This window comes from Ahaetulla prasina, chromosome 4 (assembly GCF_028640845.1).
Source record: "Ahaetulla prasina isolate Xishuangbanna chromosome 4, ASM2864084v1, whole genome shotgun sequence".
In the NCBI taxonomy this organism is placed as follows: Eukaryota; Metazoa; Chordata; class Lepidosauria; order Squamata; family Colubridae; genus Ahaetulla; species Ahaetulla prasina.
This window is the reverse complement of record NC_080542.1, coordinates 148,711,503-148,736,927: the sequence shown is the minus strand read 5'-3', so window position 1 is coordinate 148,736,927 and position 25,425 is coordinate 148,711,503. Positions and strand designations below refer to the sequence as shown.

Genomic DNA, 25,425 nt, shown 5'->3' with positions numbered 1-25,425 from the left:
CGCCGGGCGTGGAGGGGAGGAGAGGAAAGGCGCGCGCGCAGGGCATGCCGGGAACGCCGCCGACGCCCAAGATGGCGGCAGGATTGAAAAATCGGTGCCGGGGCGGCGGCGGCGCCTTTTCGGGCTCGGCTTGAAGCCTCCGGGGCGGCGATGGCGGGGCAGTGAAAGGCGAGGGGAGCCCGGCGGGGAAGATGCCTCCGGGCCCCGCCTGAGACATGGAGGAGGAAGGCAAGAGGGGCAAAAAGGTGAGAGGGGCGTGGCCTTTGGGCCAGGGGGAGGGGCTTGTTTGTATGGGGAAGGGGGGGACTACAGAGCCCATCGTCCTCTCTGCGCCTTGGGCATCCTGACAGGAGAGTTGTGCTGGTTGGGCTTTGCTCTCCCCCCACCTCCGAATTTGGTCTTGAACTACAGAGCCCATCATCCTCAGTGGTGTTGGAATACTTAGCCCATCATCCTCTCCATCTTCTGGCAGGAGAGTTCTGCTGGTTGGGCTTTTCTCCCCCCCACCCCCCTCCACCTCAAATTTGATCTTGAAGTACAGAGCCCAGCATCCCAAATGGTGATGGACTCTACAGCCCATCATCCTCAATGGTGTTGGACTACATAGCCCATCGTCCTCTCTGTCTTGGGCATCCTGGCAGGAGAGTTGTGCTGGTTGGGCTTTGCTACCCCCAAATTTGTGCTTGCTGTCACCCTCAAGAGCGTTGGACTACGGAGCCCATCGTGCCCTCCACGCCTTGGGCATCTTCAGGTTGCAGGAAGGGTGGGCTGGTTGGGCTTTGTTCCTTGCCCCAAATTTGGAATGGCCTTGAAGTACAGAGCCCAGCATCCCAAATGGTGATGGACTCTACAGCCCATCATCCTCAATGGTGTTGGACTACATAGCCCATCGTCCTCTCTGTCTTGGGCATCCTGGCAGGAGAGTTGTGCTGGTTGGGCTTTGCTACCCCCAAATTTGTGCTTGCTGTCACCCTCAAGAGCGTTGGACTACGGAGCCCATCGTGCCCTCCACGCCTTGGGCATCTTCAGGTTGCAGGAAGGGTGGGCTGGTTGGGCTTTGTTCCCTTGCCCCAAATTTGGAATGGCCTTGGAGTACACAGAGCTTTTCATCCCAAATGGATTACAAAGTCCCTCCCCACAAATGGCAATGGACTACAAAGTCCATCATCCTCAACATACCTTGGGCGTACTGGGGGATGGTGGAATCCGGGGTTCCTGGATGGAGGAGCTGCGTTGCTTGGACTGTTCTCTCCCCCCCCCCCACTTCTGAATTTAGAGTGCCTTGGAGTATAGAGCCCATCCTCCGAAAGGATGATGGGCTACAGAGCAGTGGTGAAACGTAAAATTTGTTATGATCGGTTCTGTGGGCGTGGTTTGGTGGGGGGTAATGTGACTGGGTGGGCATGGCCAACTTTTTTTTTTTTTTACTTTTAAAAACATTTTTTCTACAACCTCTTCGGCCGAAGAAAAAATGCTTTTAAAAGTAAAAAAACAAAAACAAAAACCCTCTGATGATTGCATGGCTCAGCCGGGCATGGGGGGGGGCTGGGGGCAGGGATTTTTGCTACTGGTTCTCCAAACCATCCGCTGCCATCGCTACCGGATCTGAACTGAGAGCATTTCACCCCTGCTAACAGAGCCCATCATCCTGTGCGCCAGGACATCCTCGGTGTGCTGTGCTGGTTATGTCTCCCAAGTTTCAAGGTTCCTTCCCCTGTTGGACTTTCGCCTGCATGACCAAAATAGATCTAATAGCCCATTTTCCCCATAATTCAAATTAATAAATTTCTATTCTTCACTCCAGGAGAGTCTCTCTCTTTTCTTCTCTCTCCCTCTTTTTCTTTCTCTTTCCCTTGTTCTCTCTTTCTCTCTTATTCTGCCTCTCTCTCCCTCTTTCTCTTTCTTTCTTTCTTTTTCTGAATTCCTTTCCCTCTTTCTGCCTTTCATTCTCTTTCCCTTCCTCATTCTCTCCCTCTTTCTGACTCTTTTTCTCTCTCTCCCTTTGTTTTTCTTTCTTTTACTCTCTCATTCTTTCTCTCCCATTCTGACTCTTTCCCTCTTTATCTCCCTCCCTTGTTCTTTCATTCTCTCCTCCTCTCTGTCAAAGACACTCTTTTTTTGAATCTCATCTTCCTTCCTTTCTTCCTCCTTCCCTCCCTCTCTCTGATTTTCTCTCCCTTGTTTTCTCATTCTCTCTATCCCTGTCTCTCTCATCCTCTTTCTCATTCTATCCCATTCCGCCCCCCCCCGCTTCCATCTCTCACCTTGGGATAGAAGTATTTGGGGAAGGGGCTGTGATTTGCTCCCCATCACTGATTGTGCTGCAGGGGCTTGGTTCCAACTTCTGTTGCTAATCGAGACCATCATTAATTGAATTTAGCCCATTTTACGACCTTTCCTGGCACATTTGTTCAGAGAATCTGGGCAGCCGTTAACATAGATGGTCGTTAAGTGAATCTAGCTTCCCCATTGACTTTGTTCGTCAGAAGGTCACCTGACCCCGGGACCCTGCGACCGTCATAAATATGAGTCAGTTTCCAAGCATCTGAACATGACCATAGAGATGCTGCAAGGGTCACAAGTATGAAAAACGGTCCTAAGGATCATTGTAACGTTGAACGGTCACTAAATGAACTGTTGTAAGTGGAGGGCTACCTGTACTAAAGATTTACTCCATGGATACATCGGTCACACAATTGATTTGAAGGTATGGAAGATTAGCCTGTTTTAGAGATTTCCAAGCCTTTGTTTGGCACAGATTCCGGCTTTTGGGAAGTATCTGTTTATCATTGGAAAGCAGAGAATATGTTTATTTCTATTATCTTTACAAGTAACTCGGGACTAGAACTCCCGGTCTCCTGGTTCCTTGGTCAGCACATGATCTATGAACTTTTGAAGGTGGATATTAGATGGGAAAATTGTCACTTATCTCAACAAAAATAGATAGATAGAGATTTTTACATATAAAGGGTGTGGTGTTACTGACAACCCTCATAGTTTCTCATGCTTCCTGTCAATCTATTGTGGTTACAGACGCCACAAATAAACAAATTTCTTTTTCTTAGTTATTAGTAAATGTGTTGGCTTTTCCCTAGGAAAATCTTTTAAATGCAAAGATTGGGTTTTTTGGAATGAAATTTGCACAGGCAGAGAGTCCTGCCAACTTTTATATCTGTCATCCAAATAAATTTCATGCAACGGTCACAAAAAAAATCCGTGAAATGAACCCATTATCTTCTCTGCCCCTAGAGACCCACCTAACCGAAACCTCTCCCCCCCAAAAAACCCACTTAGATATAGCTTTTTGTTTCATAATAAGCTGATCTGAAACGAGATCAAGATCGTTCCAATTAATTCTTGCAATTAATTCCTGGCCTGTTTGCCTTGCGGAATTGAAATTGTCCTTCAGGGTAATTGTGTACGTTTCTGAATTGACACTTTGGCATTGGGGGAAGGCCTACCCGATCTTAACTGATGCAGGTAATCCTTGACTTACGACTGTGATGGAGCCCTTGTTTGGGGAGGGTGTCCCCGTTTTGTGACTTTACTTGCCACCGTTGTTAAGTGAATCACCATTGTCCGTCTCCTAGGAAGCCGGTTATTGTGTCGATCTGGTTTCCTGCTTGTGAGAAGGTCGCAAAAGGGGACTCACGTGACCCCTGGACACAACAACCGTCAGAAATATGAACCAGTAAATATGATCCTTTTGTTGCCTTGCTTAACAATGGTCACAAATGTGAATCAAGGCCAGCCGGCATTATGGCTTCTTCCAAAGGATGTAGGATAGTTTAGTGTCGTATTTCTCAAAGTTGGCAACTTGGAAGATGTGAGGGACTTATCGTCTCTTTAAGACAGGGGGTCTTAAACTCCCAGAATTCCCTAGCTAGGTCTCTGAGGAATTCTGAGAGTTGAAAGTTGAGAAACATTTTGGGGGTTAAAATAGCTGATTGGGAGCAGTGAAATCTAGTCCTCCCGCACCCTAGAGAGTCCATTAATTCTCTTTCCCCATTGGAAATTAAAAAGATATCGTGGCTTGCCTGAAGTCTACAAAATTTGTTCGATGTTTATTCTCAGTGTGTTGGTGTTTGTTGTGCTGGATGGAGTTTTGTTGAAACATTGAAGTACTCACAAGTGTTGCTTAAACTCCTTCTGAAACAACCTTGAATGCTTCGAGATTCTTATTCGGTCACGTTTAAATCCATGGTCGCTCGCCGTGGTCTCGTCCTGTTGTTAGGGGACCCGTATGATACACTCAGACCCTCTTTTGCAAAGATCTGAGCACCCCAACACCCCCCAAAAAAGGCCTTGCCTCTACAGCTGTTTCCTTGTGGGGGTATTTCGGATTTTTCTCTCTCTCGCTGACAGCTGGTTGTTGCGCTCACCAGCTCCATCCTTAGAAGGAAGCTGTGGTTTGTCTGCATCCGGCTCTCGCTCATGAGAAACGTAAGCCCTTCCTTTCTGCAAATGCGTGAGTCTTATCTGGCTGTTGAAAGTAACTCTCGGATAAGACGGCCAACTGCAGACTTTTCCAGGTAGTTCCACTTCCGGAGGATAACGATGGAAAGCGAGGTAAGGACTGGTGATCGTCCCGTCGTCTTGCAAGAACGGTGTTGTTTTTCTCTCTTCGCTGCCCCCCAACCTGTCTACCCCTGCCTGTCCGAAACTCCCCACTCTTGATTTTGTCAAACGTCGGCAACCCACTCTGCCCCCTTTCTTTATTTGCAGCCTGGGATCGTCTCCCCGTTCAAGCGGGTCTTCCTGAAAGGGGAGAAGGGGCGCGACAAGAAAGCCCAGGAGAAAGTCACCGAACGGCGGGCGCTGCACACGGTCCCGTTGGCTTTGCCGGATCGCTTCGAGCCGGATGTCCTCTTGAACGACTACATCGAGAAGGAAGTGAAGGTAAGGCCGCCCTGTTCTTGAATAGAAGGACTTTTGAAGGGAATCACAGGAAGGGACCTCGGAGATCTTCTAGTCCAAGCCCTTGCTCAGGCAGGAGACCCTTTTCTCCTCCTCCTCCTCCTCCTCCTCCTCCACTTTATAACAGACTTGACAACCGTGTGACTCACTTAATAACTGCAGGGATTCACTTAACCAGGGGTCCCCAACCTTTCGGACCTCAGGGACCACTCAATTCATAACTTTAAATCCCGTGGACCACTGATACAATCTGCCTAATGACCAGCTGGGTGGGCGTGGTTAGGCGGTCATGTGACAGGGTGGGCGTGGCCAACTCTATGTCAAGTCTAGGGGCACCTCGCCAGCCTGTACTCGCCCCTCCCCCTCAGCCCCTCCTCGCCTCCCCGCCTGGGCTCCTTAGGCTCCTTCCCTACAGGAAGCAGCTGTTGGAGCTAAGCAGCCGCCACAAGAAAGAGTTGGTAAAAAGGCTCAGTTTAAATTGAATCTGGCCGAGAAGGAGGCTCAGTTCACTGAGGACTAGGAGCATAGGCTTTCCAAGCACAGGCAAGACCTGTGGGAGTGCAAGGCCAGGTACCAGTGCCTGGAGGCTCAGTGGGCTGAGATGGTCAGCCAGTTCCAGGTCATGATGCAGTCCCACTGGAACGAGGCCCTCCGGCTCTTCACCACCACCAGCACTTCCCTCCAGCTTTTGCCCAAAGCCCCACACCAGGAGGTCTGAAGGAGACCCCAAGTCAGAATTTCTGCCCCCCTCTGACCCTCAAAAAGACCCCCAAGGGGGAGACTCTCTGCAGCAACACAAACGTTCATTGCACCTATCCATCTCAGGGGCCGTAGTTTGAGGACCCCTGATTTAGTGCAATGTAAAAAATGCAGATAATTTTTCTGGGGGTCACCAAAATGTTCTCACAGACCATCAGTGGTCCGCAGACCACCAGTTAGTGACCGCTGCACTTAACAACCGCGGAAAGAAATCATACAAGAACAGAAGAGACTTCGGAGGTCTTCTACTCCAGCCCCCTGCTGAATCAGCAGATCCTTCTCTCCTCCTCCTCCTCCTCCTGCTTCAAGCAATAGAGTTTGAAGGGACCTTCTAGTCCAGGGGTGTCCAAACTTGGTCCCTTTCTTCCTCCTTCTTCCTTCTCCTTCATTTTCTTCCTCCTCCTCCTGTTCCTCCACCTTCTTCCTTCTACTTCTTCTCCCTTCTCTTCTTCTTCCTCCTCCTCCTCCTCCTCCTGCCCCCCCTGCTCTGAATAAAAGAGTCACTTCTGACTCTCTTATTGAAGGTCTTGAAGGTCATCTACTCTGACCCCCTGCTCCAACACAGTGACCCCCATCCAGAAGGTCCAGCCGCATGACCATCGGGGAGGAGTGCCAGGTGGTTTGACTCCTGAGGAGCACAGGTGGACCACACAGATAGTCCTCAACTTACGACCATGGGGGGGGGAGGGTGGAAGAGAGGAGAAAATTTTCAAAGGTGGGTCTCGAACCCAGGACCCCTCCCCCAAAAGCAATACAGGTCATCCTGTATCACAACCGCAACATTTCTGTTGCTAAGTAAGACAACAAAGAGCTTTTGGGTCTGTTTTATGACTCCCTTGCTGCCATTGTGGTGGGAATCACTGCAGTGTTTAAATCAGTCACCCGGTCGTTAAGTGAATCCAAACTTCCCCATCGACTTGGCTCGTCAGAAGATTGAAACAAGGGAATCACATAACCCCCCCAGAGATGCTACGACCGCCCTAAATACGAATCGGTCTGAATTTTGATCCCATGATCTCGGGGAAAACTGAACTAAGTCTCTTTTTTTTTCAGGGCTGTCGTAAAATTGAACCGTCACTAAACGAACTATTTCTCTTTCATTGTAATTTTTTTCCCCCACTTTTCAGTATTTGGGTCAAATAACGTCGGTTCCAGGATATCTGAATCCCTCCAGCCGAACCGAAATTCTTCATTTAATTGATACTGCAAAGGTAGGCAATTCTTTTCACCCACAAGTCCTCGACTTAGAACCGTTCCAAGTTATGAGGGCGCTGTAAAAATAACCCCACGACTTGGGAGCGTTTTCCACCGGTGTTACACCCACCCTTAACCCCCGTCACACTGTTTCCTCACTGTCGGGGGGATCCAGATCCGGAGGCTTGTCTTTACGACGGTGGTGGTGATGGTTCATGGGATCTCCTTTGGGCAAGTCAAGGGGGAAAGTCGGCTTCAGTTAATGCCTGTGTGACAAACAGCTGCAATGATTCACTTAACGCCTGTGTGACCAATTGAACCGCTGCAATGATTCAGTTAACGACAAGAAAGATCATAAAATGGAGCAAAGCTCACTTCACAGGTGTCACCCTCAGCCACAGAGATTCAGAGAATTAATTTAAGAACTGCAGCGATTCACTTAAGAAATCTGGCAAGGAAAGCTGTAAAATGGAGCAACGTTTCCTTAAGCCACGTCCCTCTTAGCAACATACATTTTGGGGCTCAATTTGCGATTGTACATTGAGGAATAGCCGAATTGACTTTCTCACACTGAACAATCTGATTTGAATTTCTGTCCTGTCATAAGAAGATATTTTACAACCTAATACAGCCGGTCCTCGAACTTACGACCACAACAGAGCCTGAAACTTCCGTTGCTAAGTGAGATATTTGTGAAGTGACCGTGGCTCCGTTTTATCATCCTTCTTGCCACCGTTGTAAGGCGAATCACTGCAGTTGTTAAGCAGGTGACACAGTTGTTAAGTGAATTTGGTTTCCCCCTTGACTTTGCTCCTCGCAAGGGGGAATCACATGAGCCCCCCCGGATGCTGCGACCGTCATAAATACGAGTCACTCGTCAAAAGTCGGAAGAATTTTGAGCGTATCATTATAAGAATGCTGCAGTGGTCACAAATGTGAAAATCAGTCATAAGTCATTTTTTTCAATAACTTCAAACAGCTCCAAGGGGGAACTTCACCGAGAATACCTCCTCCTCCTTTCTACCACTGATGCTGTTCCCTAGTTGGGTCATGAGACGTCTGCAAGAAAGCCACCCAGCTCAGAGAGGACCAAGGACCCCACAGTTCTCCTCCTCCCTCCTCCTCCTCCCTTCTAACAGAAATGATGTTCTCATGAAATGTCTGCTAGAAACTCCCCCAGCTCAGAGACCATCCAAGACCCCCAAAGTTTCCAAGCTTCCCCACTTTCTCCAAGAAACATCCCTGCTTCGGCCCATTCTGAACCCCTTTGGGGGTGGAGGAGTCTTCTCTCCCTCCCCACTCCCCACCGACCCGTACGCTCTCACAGAGAGGGTCTTCTCAGGGTGCCGTCCGCCAAGCAGTGTCGGCTGGCGGCCCCCAGGGGAAGGTCCTTCTCTGTGGGAGCACCTACTCTCTGGAACGAACTTCCCCCCAGTTTACGCCAATTGCCTGACCTTGGGACCTTCTGCCGGGAACTGAAAACTTATTTATTTATACAAGCAGGACTGGCCTGACTTTTTAAATTCTAAATTTAAATTTTAAACTTTTAATGGTAATTTTATTGGGTATTTTTATGGTCAACCGACGGTTTTAATTTGGCCTTTTATTGAATAAGCTTTTTAATGGTTATTTTAATATGTATATTAATTGTTTTAAATGAAGGCTGTACACCGCCCTGAGTCCTTCGGGAGAAGGGCGGTATAGAAGTTTGATAAATAAATAAATAAATAAAATAAATAAAATAGTTTGGGAAAACAGTCGGAGGAGGAAAAGACCCGGAGCCCTTCCTTCCTTCTTTCTCTCTCTCTCCCCCTCCCACAGCGGGCTCACCAGCTTCCCGGCCAGCTGACCCACGAGCACGATGCCCTGGTCAGCGTCTCGGCTTACAACGTCAAGCTCCTCTGGCGTGACAGCGAGGACCTCATCCTCCGGGTGCCCATCCATGACATCGCGTCGGTGTCGTATATCCGGGACGATTCCTCCCATCTGGTGGTGTTGAAGACAGGTAGGTGGGGAGATCTCCCGTAGAGAATCGCGTGACCCAGGGACGCTGCGACCGTTATAAATGCCGATAGTCCCCCACTTACAACGCTTCACTTAGTAACTGTTCACAGTTATGGTGACCTTCACGCTGCAGTGGAGAAGCAAATCACCATTGTTGTTAAGCGGATTGCCCGGTCGTTAAGCAAAGCTGGCTCTTCCCCCTTGACTTGGCATATTGGAAGCTACGAATTACCATTTTTTTTAATAAAAAGTTTTATTTTAACATTCATATCCAATAACATATTTAATGTACCATCATATACAATTAATTGGACCTGCCCGGTCACCACCCCCTTCCTTTAACTCTCTTCCCTTCTCTACCTTCTTCTACTTTCCACAACCATCCTCCCCCTTCTCTTATCTACATCATCTCCTCCTTCCTCCCTACTCCTTTCTTCTCCCTCTTCTATCCCTCTTCCTTCCTTTCTTCTTCCTCCTCTTCTCTTTCCTACCTCCTCCTCTCTTCTACTTCCTTCCTTCCCATCATTCTGAAATGATAGCCAGGCAGCTCCAATCTTACATTGATTATACATCTTCAATCATCTCTGTACATTAACCATCAATCCATTTTCTACCTCCTCCTCCTCCTCCTCCTCCTCCTCCTCCTCCTCCCCCCCCCCGGGACTTCCCAGAACCGAATACAGGGTATAAAACTAACAACAAAAATTAAAATATAACACAAATCATAATCCATAGTCACTCCTTAAAACCTCGACTCCCCGATCTCAGAAATTTCCAATTGAGTTCGTATTTGTTCTTCATTAAAGTACATAGTTTTTAATATCCAACCTTCATCAATCAGTACCAAAACAACGTTCCATCTTCCAATATTCACCAAGGATTCTTCTGAAATGTCTTTCTTCCTTAAGCAGTCTCTCAAGAATAGTTTATATTTCCAACTTAATTTCTTAAATTTTTCTGTCCAACCTCCAAGGATAAACAATAATCCATCTTTTCATATCTTCAGTATCATTTACATACATCAAATCAGATTACAAATATTATTATTAATCCTATATTATCTCCACAGTATATCAATTGTAATAATTAAAATCTTCACTTTACCTTACTTATATCAAATAACATTATTAAAATTACACCTATAACTTATCCAAAATATATCAGTTATAACAATTAAATTCTAGTTAACCATATAACAACATTACATCCATCTCTCAAATATAATATTTAATCCAAATTAAATTTTACTATCTATCCTCCAAAATTAAACAATATTCCATCTTCCTATTCCTTTATACCTCAAATATATCAAATAGTACCCCTAAAATTACACATTTATATCCAAAATAAATCATTTACAAAAATTAACCATAATCATATATAATAAAATTAAACATTCTCACTCCCCTTATCTTCTATCTTACACATTTTCCACCATCTATTCACCATTCAACTTAACATCTATCGATAAAGGGTTCCCAATCTTTAATACATTAGTGTAGAAATCTCGTGCTTTAAAAACTGTATTAAGAAAATACTTTCTTCCTTTATAATTCACTGTTAAGCCAGCTGGAATCTCCCATCTAAAATATATCTGATGTTTCTTAAGCTCATCCACTAAAAAGGCAAATTCTTTTCTCTTTCTTAACATTTTAGGAGGAATTTCCTTCATCATTATTATATCTTGTCCTAGTATTTGAAATTTATTTTTATAAAATGCTTGCAAAATTCCATACCTAATCTTCTTATTTGTAAAATAAATAACCACACACACACACTCACACACACACCTCTGTTATCTCTAGTATTTGACTATATCTACCATCTATGTATTGTCTATCATTTATTATCTATCTTCTATCTCTCTATCATATATATTATCGATCTATCATTAATTGTATCTATCCATCGCTCCATTCATCCATCTCTCTCTCTCTCATTCTATCTATTATCTGTATCTATCTGTCTATTATTATATCTTTATCATCTAATCCAGTGGTCATTAACCAGTAGTCCATGAACCACTGGTCTTATAAATAAATCTTATAAATAAATCTTCTTATTTGTAAAATAAATAACCACATCTCTCGGTAAACACTTCTGCCTTGCCAACCAAGAATTAACACGATAAATTTTTTCAATATTAACTTCAAAATCTTCTGGTTCCACTCCATCTATCTGAGCAAAGGCCTGAATAAAAATCTCTTTCAAATTTTAATCCTCTCACCCTTATAGCATATTCCATTAATTTATATTGTAATATAACCCTTCTTCATCTGCCCTATCTACCTTAACCTGAATATCGTTTATTTTATTTTCTAAATTCAAATTAATTTGAACTTCATCTATTTTCCTTTGTAAATCTAAATTAATTTGGTTAATTTCTTCCAGTCTTTCCTCTGTTTGAATACTAGATAACAATAATGGATTAATTGATTCCTTTAATTTTTTCATCTCCCTCCTCTGTTCTTCCACCATATCTTTAAAATCCAATATTTCTTTCTCCATTTCATCAAATTTTTGATCTATTTCTGAAAGATGAACCTCCATAAGCTCCTGTAAAAAATTCCTTAAGCTATCTTTAATATCTTCTTTCAATTTCTGTATCTGAAGTGAGGAAATTTCCAGTATTTTAGAAGTAGTTAAATCTCTTTGCTTGAAAGCCATTTTTAAAATAAGTAATACCAAGAAGAAGGAAAGAAAAAAAAAGAAAAAGAAAAAAGAAACATTCAATAAACTTTTCTTCTTAAACACTGTAATAAAAAGATAAAAAAGGATAAAAAATAAAAATTCCATTTAAAAAAATATCTTGTTATATTCTTCTTAAAGGTTCCACGCCAGCAATTGTAATAAGCATTTCCTTAACTTTCACTTCCAATATACAAAACGCCATTTACTTGCAATACACAAAATACCATTTCCTTTCATCATCTCCAATCTTGACTACGAATACATTCTCTATCAGGGAGTTAAAATCTTGTTACAATCAAATGCTAATGCTCCAGTTTTCAGCTCTGTCCAGAAGAAAATTTTGGTGCTCCACAGAAAAATTATTTGCCTTTTATATATTGCACTAAATACTATTTATTGTCAGGTCTGGAAACCATACTAGGCCGTAGGTTTCCAGACCTGACATTTATCTTTTTAAAAAATTCATATTAGTGGTCCACAGGATTTAAAATTATGAATTTAGTGGTCCCTGAGGTCTGAAAGGTTGGTGACCCCTGATCTAATATATATCATCTGTATATCATCTGTTATCTCTCTTATTATTACTCTATCTATTATCTATATCTCTATTAATCTCTGTTTATCTATCTCATCTATTTTTCTATCAACTGTATATCATCTATTATCTATCTCTATTTGTAATTCTCTCTCTATCTATCTACAGTATCTATCTATCTATCTATCTATCTATCTATCTATCTATCTATCTATCTATCTATCTATCTATCTATCTATCTATCTATCTATCTATCTATCTATCTATCTATCTATCTATCTATCTATCTATCTATCTACAGTATCTATCTATCCTCCCCTCCCCTCTCCAAACCTCCTACCCTCCCATTGCTGATGATGGCAATCCCTAGTTGGGTCCTGAAACGCCTCCTACAAGGAGGAGGGGGTCCGCGTCTCCACTCACAGCCTCTGTTTTTTCTCAGCTCAGGAGCCCGGCCTCTCCCCCAGCCAGAGTCTTTGTGCCGAAAGCTGCAAAGCGCTCACCTCCGGCTCTCTTTCGGAGAGTGGCATGGTGCCTGTCGAAGCCTGTTGCCTGGTGATCCTTGCCACGGAGAATAAGGTTAGATCCTCTGCCCCTGGCGGCCTGAGGTTTTCTTTTGGGTCCTCCTGTCGGAATTGCCTTTTAATTTATTTCATTATTAAATTGATATTTCCCCCCCCCCCCTGCCCCGTCTTACTGCCAGTGGGCTTCAAGCATCTGGCTTTTATGTCTTAAGGCTGAACTAAAACTCCCCGTCTCCTGGTGATTGGCCCAAAGTCACCCTGCTGGCTTTCACACCTAAACCAGAACTAGAACTCACTCTCTCCTGGTTTCTAGGCCCACACCCTCCCCACTCTACACCAAACTGGTTACTTACATTTTCAGGATCTTGGTTTGTCTTACGTTTCTTCCGAGGACAACATAACCCGGTTCCCGTGAAGATCACTGTGGGTGGGTTAGATCTTCCCTCCCCTTTAGTGACCAAACCGTCGTCTTCCGAACCCAGCTCCCGGCGGTCCCCAGTGCAGGCCGTCCTTGAATGCATGACCCCCGATTGAGCCCCAGATTCCTGTGACTAAGTGAGACATTCAATCCATGAGCTGTGTCCCATTTTATGACTCCTCCTGCCCTATTTGTTCAGGGAATCCTTGCCGTTGTACAATTAGTCCCGTGGTCATTAAGCGAGTCAGACTTTCTTTGGTTGCAAAAGGGGAGGGTGTGTGTGTGACCAGCGGGACACTGCAACCATTGTAAATATGAATCCGTGGCCAAGTGTCCAAATTTGGTTTCCGTGACCTTGGGGATTGGTCGTAAGGCCAAAGAGCAGTCCTATTTTTCGGGGCTGTCGTAACTCCGAATGGTCACTAAGCAAAGTGTTGTAAGTCGAGTGGACTTCTTGTATAACCTGTCCCCTCTTGAGTATCAGCGATGGACCACTTTCTCCTCAATGTGGTAGGTTTCTACCAGAACCTCCATCTTCTGGAAGTTCTCATCTTCTTCTGAAGGACTTCTTGGAAGGGATGTCCACCTCACCTCCGTTGGGTTCCTCCTTCCTCCAGGTCACCGGTGAGGAACTCTGCTCCCTCCTCAGCCAAGTCTTCCACATTGTTTACACGGAATCTACTATAGACTTCCTGGACAGAGCGATCTTTGATGGGGCCACCACACCCACCCGGCATCTCTCCATACACAGCGGTAGGAGAAAAGGCTCAGATCTCCTTGGGGGCCTGGGAGTCATTTTCAGCAGCACTACTTCTGGAGGCCCTTGGATTCATAGAATAGCCGTCAGGATGGCGTCTCTCCCTCCTATGGGTGGGAGCAAGGGGCTTCCTTCCTCGAGTCAGGCTTCAGGGGAGGGAGGTTGGATCAGGAGACGGAGATGGACCCGTTGAGGTTCCTCAGGAGAGGTCTTCTCCAGAACTTGGCCACAGGAACGTCCATAGTTGGAAGGATGGAAGTTGAAACTGTGGGTGATGGGCCCTCGGGGGTTTACTCCCAAGAGAAGAGAATATTTGTATCTCTGAGTTGTGGGGGGCAGGGTGTTTTTTTGCAGACATCTTGTGACCCAGCTAGGGAGCATCATCAGTGCTAGATGGAAGTGGGGTTGAAGGAGTAAAACTGTGGGATCTTTTTTTTTTTATACAAGTTTTTTTGAATTTTTTAAAAAACAAAATAAAACATACAGATCTTTGTTGAAAAAGATATCGGTCGGTTACATATTCGGGTCTGGATGGGGAGAAACAGACTCAAGCTCAATCCCTCCAAGACGGAGTGGCTGTGGATGCCGGCACCCCGGTACAGTCAGCTGCACCCGCAGCTGACTGTTGGGGGCGAGTTATTGGCCCCAAAGGAGGTGGTTCGCAACTTGGGTGTCCTCCTGGATGGTCGGCTGTCCTTTGATGAACATCTGGCGGCCGTCACCAGGAGGGCCTTTTACCAAGTTTGCTTGGTTCGCCAGTTGCGTCCCTTCCTTGACCGGGATGCCTTATGCACGGTCACTCACGCTCTGGTTACGTCTCGGCTGGATTATTGCAATGCTCTCTACATGGGGCTGCCCTTGAGGTGCACCGGAGGCTACAGTTAGTCAGAATGCAGCTGCGCGGTGGTAGCAGGGAGCCGTTCGTGGCTCCCATGTAACACCACTGCTCCGTAGCCTGCACTGGCTTCCTGTGGCCTTTCGGGTGCGCTTCAAGATTCTGGTTACCACCTTTAAAGCGCTCCATGGCTTAGGACCCGGTACTTACGAGACCGCCTGCTGCTACCTTATGCCTCCCACCGACCCGTGCGCTCTCACAGAGGGCCTTCTCAGGGTGCCGTCCGCCAAACAATGTCGGCTGGCGGCCCCAGGGGCAGGGCCTTCTCTGTTGGAGCTCACGCTTTGGAACGAACTTCCCTAGCCTCACGCCAAGTGCCTGATCTTGTATCATCATAAGTAACATTATTTCTTTTAATCAAAAATCATTTTTTATAGTCTTTCCCTCATTCCCCAAAGTATCCTTAAAAATTCCATAGTTATCATTCATGTTTTGCGTAATTACAGTTATCTCTTAAAATCTTTGATATAGATCTGAAGACAACCTTTTAACATCCTTTCCAAGGCGGTCATGCAGTCACATCAATCTATCCATCTACGTGGGAATAATCCTGAAATACGAATTATTCAGTTCCTGCTATCTTCCTCTGTCACTAAAGATTGCCATCTAATAAAATTACAAGTCAAAAATAACAGTGTTTCTTTTAAAATTTCAAATCATCAAAAACTATTTCCCATCTCCATCATTCCCCAAAATATTTTTAAAAGTTCTATAATTCTCATCCATGTTTTACATAAATCAACCTATAATATGAATCTAAAGACAGCTTTTTGACATCCTTTCTTAAGGTGGATGTGCGATCACATCAACCTGTCAATCTATATGGGAGTGGTTCTAGTGTCGAGACCACTCAGTTCCTGCTATCTTCCTCTGCCTCTAAAATCATTGTTTAGTATAATTCCAAAACATAAGTAGCAAATATTTTTAAAGTTTCAAGACATCAAAAACAACTTTCTCCTTATTATTCTATTTAAATTTAAAATAAAAAATCTTTCCTTGGGGATTACTCTAATTTTTTAAGTAACAGCCTTCATAGCAATTACAGTCCACAATTATCATCAAGTCTTTTATTTCAAATCATTTCAATTTCTTGCTTCTGCATTTCTTCTTCTGCCTTTAGATGTCAGTCTTTACACTGCAATTGCCATCTACGAGTTAACAAAATCCCTTTTAAGGTCAAATCCTTTGTTTCTGCCTTCTTTCTTCTTCCTTTAGGCGTCAGCCTTTATACTGTAGCAAAATGATAAGGTAGCAAACGTCTTTGTTTCAATTTAATTCAATTTCTCATAATCTTTTATTTTCAGAATTTTATAAAAAATAAAAACACAATCCATTAAACTCCATTTATAAAGTCCTGCTCCAATCTGCTTTTTTTTCTTTTTCTTTCCAATTTAAAACCACTATCCTTTGTCCTTTTTGTAATATAATTAAACAAAATAGTACAGTAGCCATTTTGAAGCCAAGTTTCCTTTGTTGCAAGTTGTTAAAATTTGTAAGTTTCTTTCAGTCTCATAATTAGTTACATTGTAATCCTTTATAGTCAAACTTGTGCAAAGTGGGGAGAAAAGATGAAGTCAATCTAAGTCCATTTTTAAAGCTTTAAAATCATCCAATATTTTTTTTCCCTTCCTTTCCCTCCCTCCCATCTTTTAAACCTGTCCAAAGTTAATTAGCCAATAAAAACTTTTAAAGTGTGCAAAATAAGTTCCAGTTAAAATATTTAGTTTGAAAAAAATCTCCAAAATTAATTAAAACCCTTGAGATAGGTTCTAGTCTCTCATTCCAGGTTTTAGGTAAATCTGATTTTCTTTAATTATTTCCTTCCGCTTTCTCTTGTTTCAATTAGCCGCTATTCATATTTTTTCTTAGCCTGCTTTTGGCAAATTTGTTTTCCATGCCTCCTGTGAGTTGATGATCACTCATCCGGCTTCGATATCTCCTTCAAAAATTGTGCTTCCTCTCCTGCCCGATCCTTGTGTCGGTCTCCGGCTTTGGGGCAAATGATGTCGGCTGCCATTCCTCCCCGGTGGGTCGGGGGGAAAAGACTGGGGCTGCAGGGAATTTGCTGCCTCCCTGCCAGCCCCGTCGGCTCCTGAATTCTTCACTGCCCCTTCAGGGCAGCTATGGTCCGCGATGGACCCCCATTCCAGGGGGAATTTCGGCGGTCGCCCCGGAGCTATCGGGGCGACCGACCGTTCCGCCACGACGCTGGCCACCAATGCTGTAGGATCTTCATTGCTCTCTGAGCTGGGTTGTCTTCTTGCAGACGTTTCATGACCCAACTAGAGAACATCATCTGGGCTAGATGGAAGTGGAGTTTGTAGAGAGGAAGAAGAGGAGAAAGAAGAGGAGGAGGAGGGATTGCGAGGTCCTTGGTGCTCTCTGAGCTAAGTGGCTTTTCTTTTGCATACGTTTTGCAACTAGGGAACATCATCTGTGCTAGGAGGGAGGGCATTTTGCTCTCTGTTTATATAGTTTGTCCTGTCAATGTTATCCCAAATAAACCAATCAACTACCAATGCAGGCAAACAAGCTAACAGCAACCACCAGCCTAAACAAGGAACCAATAAAAAAGGAACACTGCCACAAACAGAGAGGAAACCTCACCTTCTCTCTGAGCTCTGATGACGTTTCATAGTTGGGTCATGAGACGTCTGCGAGAAAATCATCCAGCTTGGAGAGCACCAAGGACCTCACAATCTCTCTTCCTCCTCCTCCTCTCCATAAACCCGCCTCCTTTTAGCCCTGGTGATGTTACCTAGTTGGGTCTTCTGCAAGCTAACAAGCAAGCTCAGAGTGGCAAGGAGCCCACCACCACATTCTCCTTTTCCTCCTTTTCCTTATTCTTCTCATTCTTCTCCTCCTCCTCCTCTTCCTCTTTCTCCTTCTCCACTTTGTCCTCCTCCTCCTTGTTCTCCGGTTCCTCCTCTTATTCTTCCCGTCTCCTCCTCCTCCTCCTCCTCCTCTTGAAACCCCCCTCACTCCAAGCAGGGAAAAAATTCAGAAATGCAGGGAAGGCCCCAACTCATAACTCTAGTTCCCTGTCGGAAGGGCGGGGGTCTCCAAAGCGGCACAGATCCTCCTCCTGTGGGTGGACGCCCTCCCTCCCCCCCCCCCGGGTTTCGGCCATCAGAAAGGACAATCCTGTGGGGTGGGGGTGGGGAGTCTGAAGCCTCCACCCACATCCTGGGCTTTTCTGAACCTCATTCTCCCCCCCCCCCCGGTCGTCTTCCCCACAGATGACTCGTCGACCAAAGTGGACGTCAAAGACCCCTATGAAGCTGAAGTCAGCACATTGTGAGTTCCTCCTTCCCACTGGGGATGGTTTCTCATCATGCCTACGGTCGTCCTCGACTTATAACGACCGACACGAGGGTCCCAGATTTCTGTCACCGAGACGTTAAAGGGAGCTTTGGCTCCATTTGACGAGCTTTCGCAGCCCCCATCGTTAAGCGAATCATTGCAATTGTTCAGCAAGTGGGGCCCCAATTGACCGCCCCCCCCTTTCAGGACATTGCAACTGTCGTAAGAACATGCCAGGTTAAAAGAGTCCAAATTTTGACCACTGAGAGATGCTGCGATGGTCGTAAGTGTGAGAAATGGTCATAAGTCTCTTGTTTTAGCGTTGTTTTAAGGTCCAAATTTTAATCACTTGGCCGTGAAGATGCCTCAAGCATCGTAAGTGCGAGGAATGGCTGAAAGTCGCTTTTTCAGTGATGTTTTAAGGGCCAAATTTTGATCACGTAACCATGGGGATGCTGATAAGGTCGTAAGTGCGAGGAGTGTCTCTAAGTCACTTTTTCCAGTGCCGTTGTAACTTGCGTCACTAAACGAATGTTCCTAAGTCAAGAATAATCTGGACTGTCCCCGATGAGGTTAGCTTTGGATGTGTGGCTGCATAAGTACTCCTTTTCTTACAATGATTCATTTAGCGACCATTCCAAATTACGACAGCACTGAAAACAAGTGTTTTTTGCACTGACGACTTTTGTGGCATCCCCATGATCCAAATTCTGACTCATATTTATGACTGTCGCAGCGTCCTGGGCCTTCCCAACCATCCAAACTCAACAGGGAAGCTGGATTCACTTAACAATGGGGTGACTTACTTAACAACCGCAGCGCTTCATTTCACCATGGCAGTCAGAGAGGCTAGACAAAGATGGCAAAATGCACTTCAAATGTCTCACTTAGCGACCGAAACGTGAGGGGGATGCATGGTTGCGGTCGTACATCGAAGACTGCCTCTATTATTATAATTATTGGTTATAAGTTTTCTCTCCAAATGGAATTGAAATGGAGTACAGCTATCGGACAAGGAGTCCTCAACTTACAACGATGGAAACATAGCGTCATCATTGAAACACAGAGCTGTTCTTGGGCTTTTTTTCCTGGGATATGGGTTCGAGGCCCAGGCCATCCCTTTGGAAGGTCCCAGAATCACTTTTGTGTGTATGTGTCTCTCCCCCCCGCCCCCCCGGCCCGTGTCTTTCCAGCTCTTTCCCAGAATCCTTAGATACGGGGTGCAACTCCCCCACCTCCTTCTCAGCCCAGCCATCTCCCCCCGCCAAAACAGCCAGCGACAGCGAGTTGAGCACGACAGCGACGGAACTCCTGCAGGACTACATGATGACGGTAAGTGGAATGAGGGAAGCCCCCCCCCCTTGAAGAGTTGGAAGGGACCAACCCCCTGTTCAAGCAGGAGATGCTTACAGAATAAAGAAGATTTGGAAGGGACCTTGGAGGTCATCTAGCCCAACCCCCTGCTGAAGAAGCAGATTCAGCATGCTTTAAAAGGAGAGGACTTCAACTCCCAGAATCCTCCATCCAGCATGATTTAAGAGGGCTGGACTTCCCAGAATTCCCCATGTTTTAAGAGGGATAGACTTCCACTCCCAGAATCTTCCAGCCAGCTTCCTTATGTTTATAAGAAAGATCGAGTGTCCATAAACCATAAATGTTGAGTTTAACTCTTGGAGAAAACAGGCAATCTACCTTGGATCATTTATTGAAACCTGGTTAACTTCCAGTGTTGATTTGTCTTTTCATTTGAGTAACCACGTTCCTCCTCCATTGTAGTTACGGACGAAGCTTTCCTCGCACGAGATCCAACAGTTCGCCATGCTTCTGCACGAGTACCGCAATGGGGCCTCCGTCCATGAGTTCTGTGTCAACCTGCGACATCTCTACGGAGACAGCCGGAAATTCCTTCTGCTGGGTAACCTTTTCCCCACCCCATGTGGGGATTGGGCGCCCCGCCCCCAAATTAATTGGGATTGTGGGTAGTTGGCTATCTTGGCTAGTTGTGTTGGCTTCAACTATGGGGTTTTGTGACACACGTTTATTGCCTGACTAGGGAACATCATCAGAGCTAGGAGGGAGAGGGGTGTGCAGAATGGAGGAGGAGGATGATGACTGTGGGGTTCTTGGTGCTCTCTGAGATAGATGGCTTTTTCAAGGCCCTGCGTTCGAGTCCACCTACGCATTTGACAGGCCTTCTCCACTGAGTTCCCTTACCTTCTTTTTCCTCCTCCCAAGGTCTCCGTCCCTTCATCCCCGAGAAGGACAGCCAATACTTCGAGAACTTCCTCGAGACCATCGGCGTGAAGGACGGGCGGGGCATCATCACAGATAGCTTCGGCCGGTACCGGTGGACAGTGAGATCCGCCTCCAACTCCGCCACCAACGGCAATGGCGCCACCGGAAGCTCCGATGACCAGTCGGCACCATCGGAGGGTGATGAGTGGGACCGGATGATCTCCGACATCAGCAACGACATCGAAGCCTTGGGGTGCAGCTTGGATCAAGATTCGTCGTGATCCGGGCAAGGATGCCGAGAGACATTGGGACTTTCGATTCCCGCTTCGTCCCCCTTTCTTTTTCCTCTGTCTCGTTTCCCAAAGTTCCCCCAAGACTCTCAGTCCCTGGCCATTTCTCCAAGCATAGGTGCTCATCGCCGTATCTCTGTGTGAGTGAGCAGATTGTGGAGAAGCCACAAACCCCCGGGAAAGTCCTCAGAATCTTCTCCGCACCTTTCTAATGCTCGTGTGCACATCTGATTGCGTGTTCCTGGACGTTTCTCACTGTTGAAATTCCAGGCGGTTGTCCTTACATTTCAAAAGCAGGAGGAGACCTGGCAGAGAAGCTGTTGAGGAGCTCCAGAGCTTCATCGGGTGGTGGGAGGTTGAGCTCCTGCCATCGACGCCAACGGGCTGATCTTCCTGGGAGTCGTTTGGGAGGTCCATAAGTCTGGTGGGAGGGCAGTGAATTCGAACTTGGGGCTCCCTACAGGCGGGCGGGTTGACTTCAGGGAGAGTGGAGAACTTGGTTGAGAAACCAGATCTCGTTCAAGACAAGCTGCAGCTCCTTTGCTCGTTCACGTGGGTCCAAACCTTCCTCGATCTTGGCCAAATTTGGTCTCTTCCAAGCAGCTGGAGCTCAGTGAGGAGCCCGGCCTCCCTCCAACAAACAGGGCATTGTGTGGGTATCTCATGATGGACTTCCACCAAGAACTTCATTTGAGAACCAACAACGCAAACGAGACATTTTTAATCCTGGTTTATTTTAAGAAGCAAAGGCAATATATACATATGTACATGTGTTGTATATATTATACATACAAATGCACAGATATTTTTCTAAGCGTGTATCACGCCGCCAAGAGCTCTCTGGGCTTCGATAAACTGACACGGATGTTCTTTTAGCCCTTTGGGGAGACAGACATCTGTGTCTTTTTTTTTTTTTTTAAAGCGCACCAAAGATTGTTGTCCTGTGTTTTGTGTTAAAAAAAAACAAAACCCTACCGGTTTCGAATAAAAAAAGCTGGCCATGGAAGACCAACCACGGTAAGGGACTTGAGGACTTCTTAGCTTTCCATCTGGGGAAAGTGACCGGGATACGTGGTGGTTTTGTTTCTGCTCCATCACTGGAGGTTTTTAAGAAGAGATTGGACAACTGTTTGTTCAATATGGTAGAGTGGGGTTGGACTAGAAGACCTCCAAGGCCCCTTCCAGCTCTGTTATTCTGTGGAACAGTTTCCTCCTCACTAGTGGGATCCGTGGTGCTCTCTGAGCTTGGTTTTCCTGAAGATGTTTCGTGATTCAACTAGGTGAGATCATTGGTGCTGGGAGGAAGGGAGGTTTGGTTTCTATTTATAGACAGCCCCTTCTAGCACTGATGATGTTCTCTAGTTGGGTCATGAAATGTCTGCAAGGAAACCACCCAGCTCAGAGACCACCAAGGACCCCACAGTCATCGTCCTCACCTCCACCCCTTCCTTCCCTTCCCTTCCCTTCCCTTCCCTTCCCTTCCCTTCCCTTCCCTTCCTTTTTCTTCCCTTCCCTTCCTTTCCCTTCTCTTCCCTCCCCTTCCTTCCCTCCCCTTTTCCCTTCCCCTCCCTTCCCTTCCCTTTCCTTCCGTTTCCTTTCCTTCTCTCCCTGATACTGTTCCCTAGTTGGGTCATGAAACGTCGGCAAGGAAACCCCCCAGCTCAGAGAGCTCCCAGGATCCCAACCTTGCAACCCTGAGCTACAAATTCTCTCCTATCGGTTTCCATCTCAATTTCTCTTCTCCTTCCTTTGTTTTGTGCTCAACATACCCGGTCACTCTGACCAAGGACGTCTCTGACGTTAAAACACAACACTCAAAATTGTGCCTGGTTTAACAACCCATTCCAGATCATTTAGCCTTGAGGCTAAAATCTTGACGTGAACTGCAAAATATTTACGTTTTTTCCTTTTTGGCAAGGCATGAATTTTAACTACCTGGTGTTCGAATCCAAGAGAAAAATTAAAATCTGAATTATTTTTTTTTTGCAAACGCCCCGAGTGAGAGAGCTTTGTGTCTCACACACAGGGAGGTGGGGGATCCCAGGAACATGGTGGTATCGGGACCCCTTAAAATGATAAATAAAATAACACATCTAAAAAGAAATTAGTTTGAATCAGGCGAGGAAAAACCATTCCGGAAGGAGAAACGATGCTCAAATTGGCAGTTTTGTGTAATGAGTAAATGTTGGGTAAGTCAGTGAGAAGCCACCAGGTGTAACCTAAGAGGAACTATGAGGGTGTTGAGGCTAAGCCCTCCAGTGTTTCGCACACATTGCGATTTTTAGGCCGGTTGCTTGGAGTTCGAATCCTATTTTTTTTTTTGCGAATTCACCCTGATTGGCTGCTGAAATGCTGCCAATTGAACGAATGTGGGAAGGTGGATTTGAACTCGGCTCTGGTTGGTATAACCAGCTGGGATTTCAATCCTCGGATAACAGGAACTGCTGTTGTGGTGTTTTGAACAACCAAAGACGAGGGTGGGGAATGAGGGGAAAGGACCCAGATTCGTTTAGCGAATGTGTGATTTGCTTAAGGAGAGCATGGATTTGCTTAGTGGCCGTGTGAAAAAAACGGGCGTAAAATCAGGCGCGAGTCACGGAAACCTGGCTTAGTGATGGGAGATTCTGTCCTCAATTATGGGAGGGTTGACTGCATCCCACTCCCGTCTACCCCTGAGGATGGTCCCTAGTTGGGTCATCAAATGTCTGCACCAAGCTCAGAGAGCACCGAGGACCACATAGTCATTGTTCTCCCCCTCCCCCACGTGGTCCTCCTCTTCCTCCCCTTCCCCTTCCTCCTTTCTAGCACCGATGATGTTCCCTAGCTGGGTCACGAGACGCCAACAAGGAAATTCAGAGGACCCAGGATCTCGCAGTCTTCCCCTTCTTCCCCTCTCCCCTTCCTCCTCCTCCTCCCAGCACCGATGATGTTCCCTAGCTGGGTCGTGAAAGGTCTCTAAGAAAAGCACCCTGGCCTCATTCCCCCCCCCCCAATTTGACCCAGAGTTACAAATTCTCTCTTTTCTTGATCCCAACCCAACAGGACTCGGAACAGGGCCTCCCTCTTTGCTGCGTGTTTGATACAAGCCTGGCTTTGCCCACCCACACCCACCCGCTCAGGGGAGATCCAGGTTGAGTCCTACGGGCCTCCGCTCAGTCCTTGCTTCTCGTGGCATCAGCTACACGCCTCCCCTTCCGAGTTCCCTCCGGGCGGCCGCCTGGAAACGGAAGATTCAGCCTCTTTGCAAGTTACAAACAGTGAACGTCTCATCCTACGGAGAGAGATGGGGACTGTAGGAGACTTTGGTCGGAAAGGTTGTAGGATCACCTGCTTCAGCAGGGAGGGTTGGACTAGAAGGCCTCTTAGGGTCCCTTCCAACTCTGAGATTATGTTACTTTGAGCAGTGGGTTGGACTAGAGGGTCTCCAAGATCCCTTCCAACTCTGTTCTTGTATGATTCTGTAAAGGTTGCCTGTTTGAGCGGGGTGGTGGTGGGGTTCGACTACATGACCTCTGGTCTGTTCCTACTCCTTTTATTCTGTGTGGGCCACCTACTTGAGCAGGGGGTTGGAGTTGATGACCTCTAAGGCCCCTTCCATTTCTGTAACTATAAGGGACTCCTGCTCAAGCAAGGGGGTTGGACTAGAGGACCTCCAAGGTCCCTTCCAACTCTGTTATTCTGAGGGTCAAAATACCCACCCAGGTGCTCCATTGTCACAAGAGGACAAAAGAATCCAGACCCATCACAGACCCCAAAAAATACAGGCAGTCCTTTCCTTACGACCACAACTGACTCCAGAATTTCTGTCGTTAAGTGAGACATGGGTTAAGTGAGTTTGGCCCCATTTTACGACCTATGCTGCCGCTGTCGTTACACGAATCCCGGCCACCTTAAGCTACTCACCGGGTGGTTAGGTGAAAACGCCTCCTGCTTGTGTCAGAAGGTCGCAAATGGGGGAATCACATGACCTTGGGACATTGCCACCGTCGTAAGTACGGGACAGTGGCCAAGCCTCCCAGTTTCGATCATGAGGAATGTTCGGAATTTTTCCACGCCATCATAACCACAAACGCCCAGGAAGCGAAATGTTGTGGGTCTAACTTGGCTACGTCGAAGTCCCATTTTGGGGGACCGTCGTCATTTTCACAATGCTCGTTAAACAGACCATTGTAAGTCAAGGACTGACACTTGGCAGCTTCCAAGCCCCCCCTCCCCCCACCCAGCAAAGGACAGAGAGACGGAGCCTGAGTACAGCAGGCAGGAGTGAATATTCCATTTATTGAGAGCATCCATGGTGTTGGTGTATTGGCTATGAGCAATATACATATATATACACAGAAGTGGTGGTGGGGGAAACTGAGGCAGGGATTGGTGCTCTGGGCTGGGTGACACTAGATGGTCAGCTCCTGGAAGACAGAAGGGGAAGAAGAGAAGCGTCAGGTCTAGGAAGTAGGGAGGGGTGGAGTTCTCGCAGGCCTTTTGTGACCCACCAATATCGGTGCCATCCAATGGGGACAACTCTTGTGGTCCTAGAGATGGAGGAGGCCAGAGAAGAGTCCCCATTCTCGGTCAAAGCAAGATATTCCAGCAAGAATTGTGCTCCAAGGGTTAATAGCCTGCCTTCCAAGATGTCTACTCCCCTTGGACCTCCGAGGTGGACCTCTTAGGAGGACACCATGAAGGTTCTTATTCCTCTTGGGCTTCCCTCCTTTCCACCCCCACCTCCACCTCAAATCTGGAGAAGGTTGACATCTGGATCTCCTTACCTCCTCCTCTTCCTCGCTCTCCTCCTTGATGGTGGGGGCTGAAGCTGCTTCGGTGATCGAGGACAAGTGCTCCACAGGAACTTTGAACTTCTCCGCCGCCTCTTGGTAAACCTGTTGGGAAATGTCTTCGACCTGCA

General features: G+C 46.3%; 1 protein-coding gene across 1 annotated transcript; it reads left to right on the top strand.

Moving 5' to 3' along the window:
• The first annotated feature begins 39 nt into the window (after positions 1-39).
• CCM2 (CCM2 scaffold protein) lies at positions 40-22,432 on the top strand. The gene is made up of 10 exons (XM_058181817.1): positions 40-245; positions 4,726-4,899; positions 6,804-6,887; positions 8,692-8,875; positions 12,543-12,679; positions 13,660-13,795; positions 17,934-17,991; positions 19,191-19,329; positions 19,774-19,912; positions 20,233-22,432. The coding sequence occupies exons 1-10, from the start codon at positions 216-218 to the stop codon at positions 20,511-20,513; spliced, it is 1,362 nt and encodes a 453-aa protein (XP_058037800.1). The 5' UTR covers positions 40-215; the 3' UTR covers positions 20,514-22,432.
• Positions 22,433-25,425: the final 2,993 nt, after the last annotated feature.

Bases quoted from the DNA above. Each gene is read 5' to 3' on its own strand.
- CCM2 (XM_058181817.1), top strand. From the start codon at position 216: ATGGAGGAGGAAGGCAAGAGGGGCAAAAAG. The intron at 4,900-6,803 runs GTAAGGCCGCCC...CCCACTTTTCAG, and splicing joins ACATCGAGAAGGAAGTGAAG to TATTTGGGTCAAATAACGTC. The intron at 8,876-12,542 runs GTAGGTGGGGAG...GTTTTTTCTCAG, and splicing joins TCTGGTGGTGTTGAAGACAG to CTCAGGAGCCCGGCCTCTCC.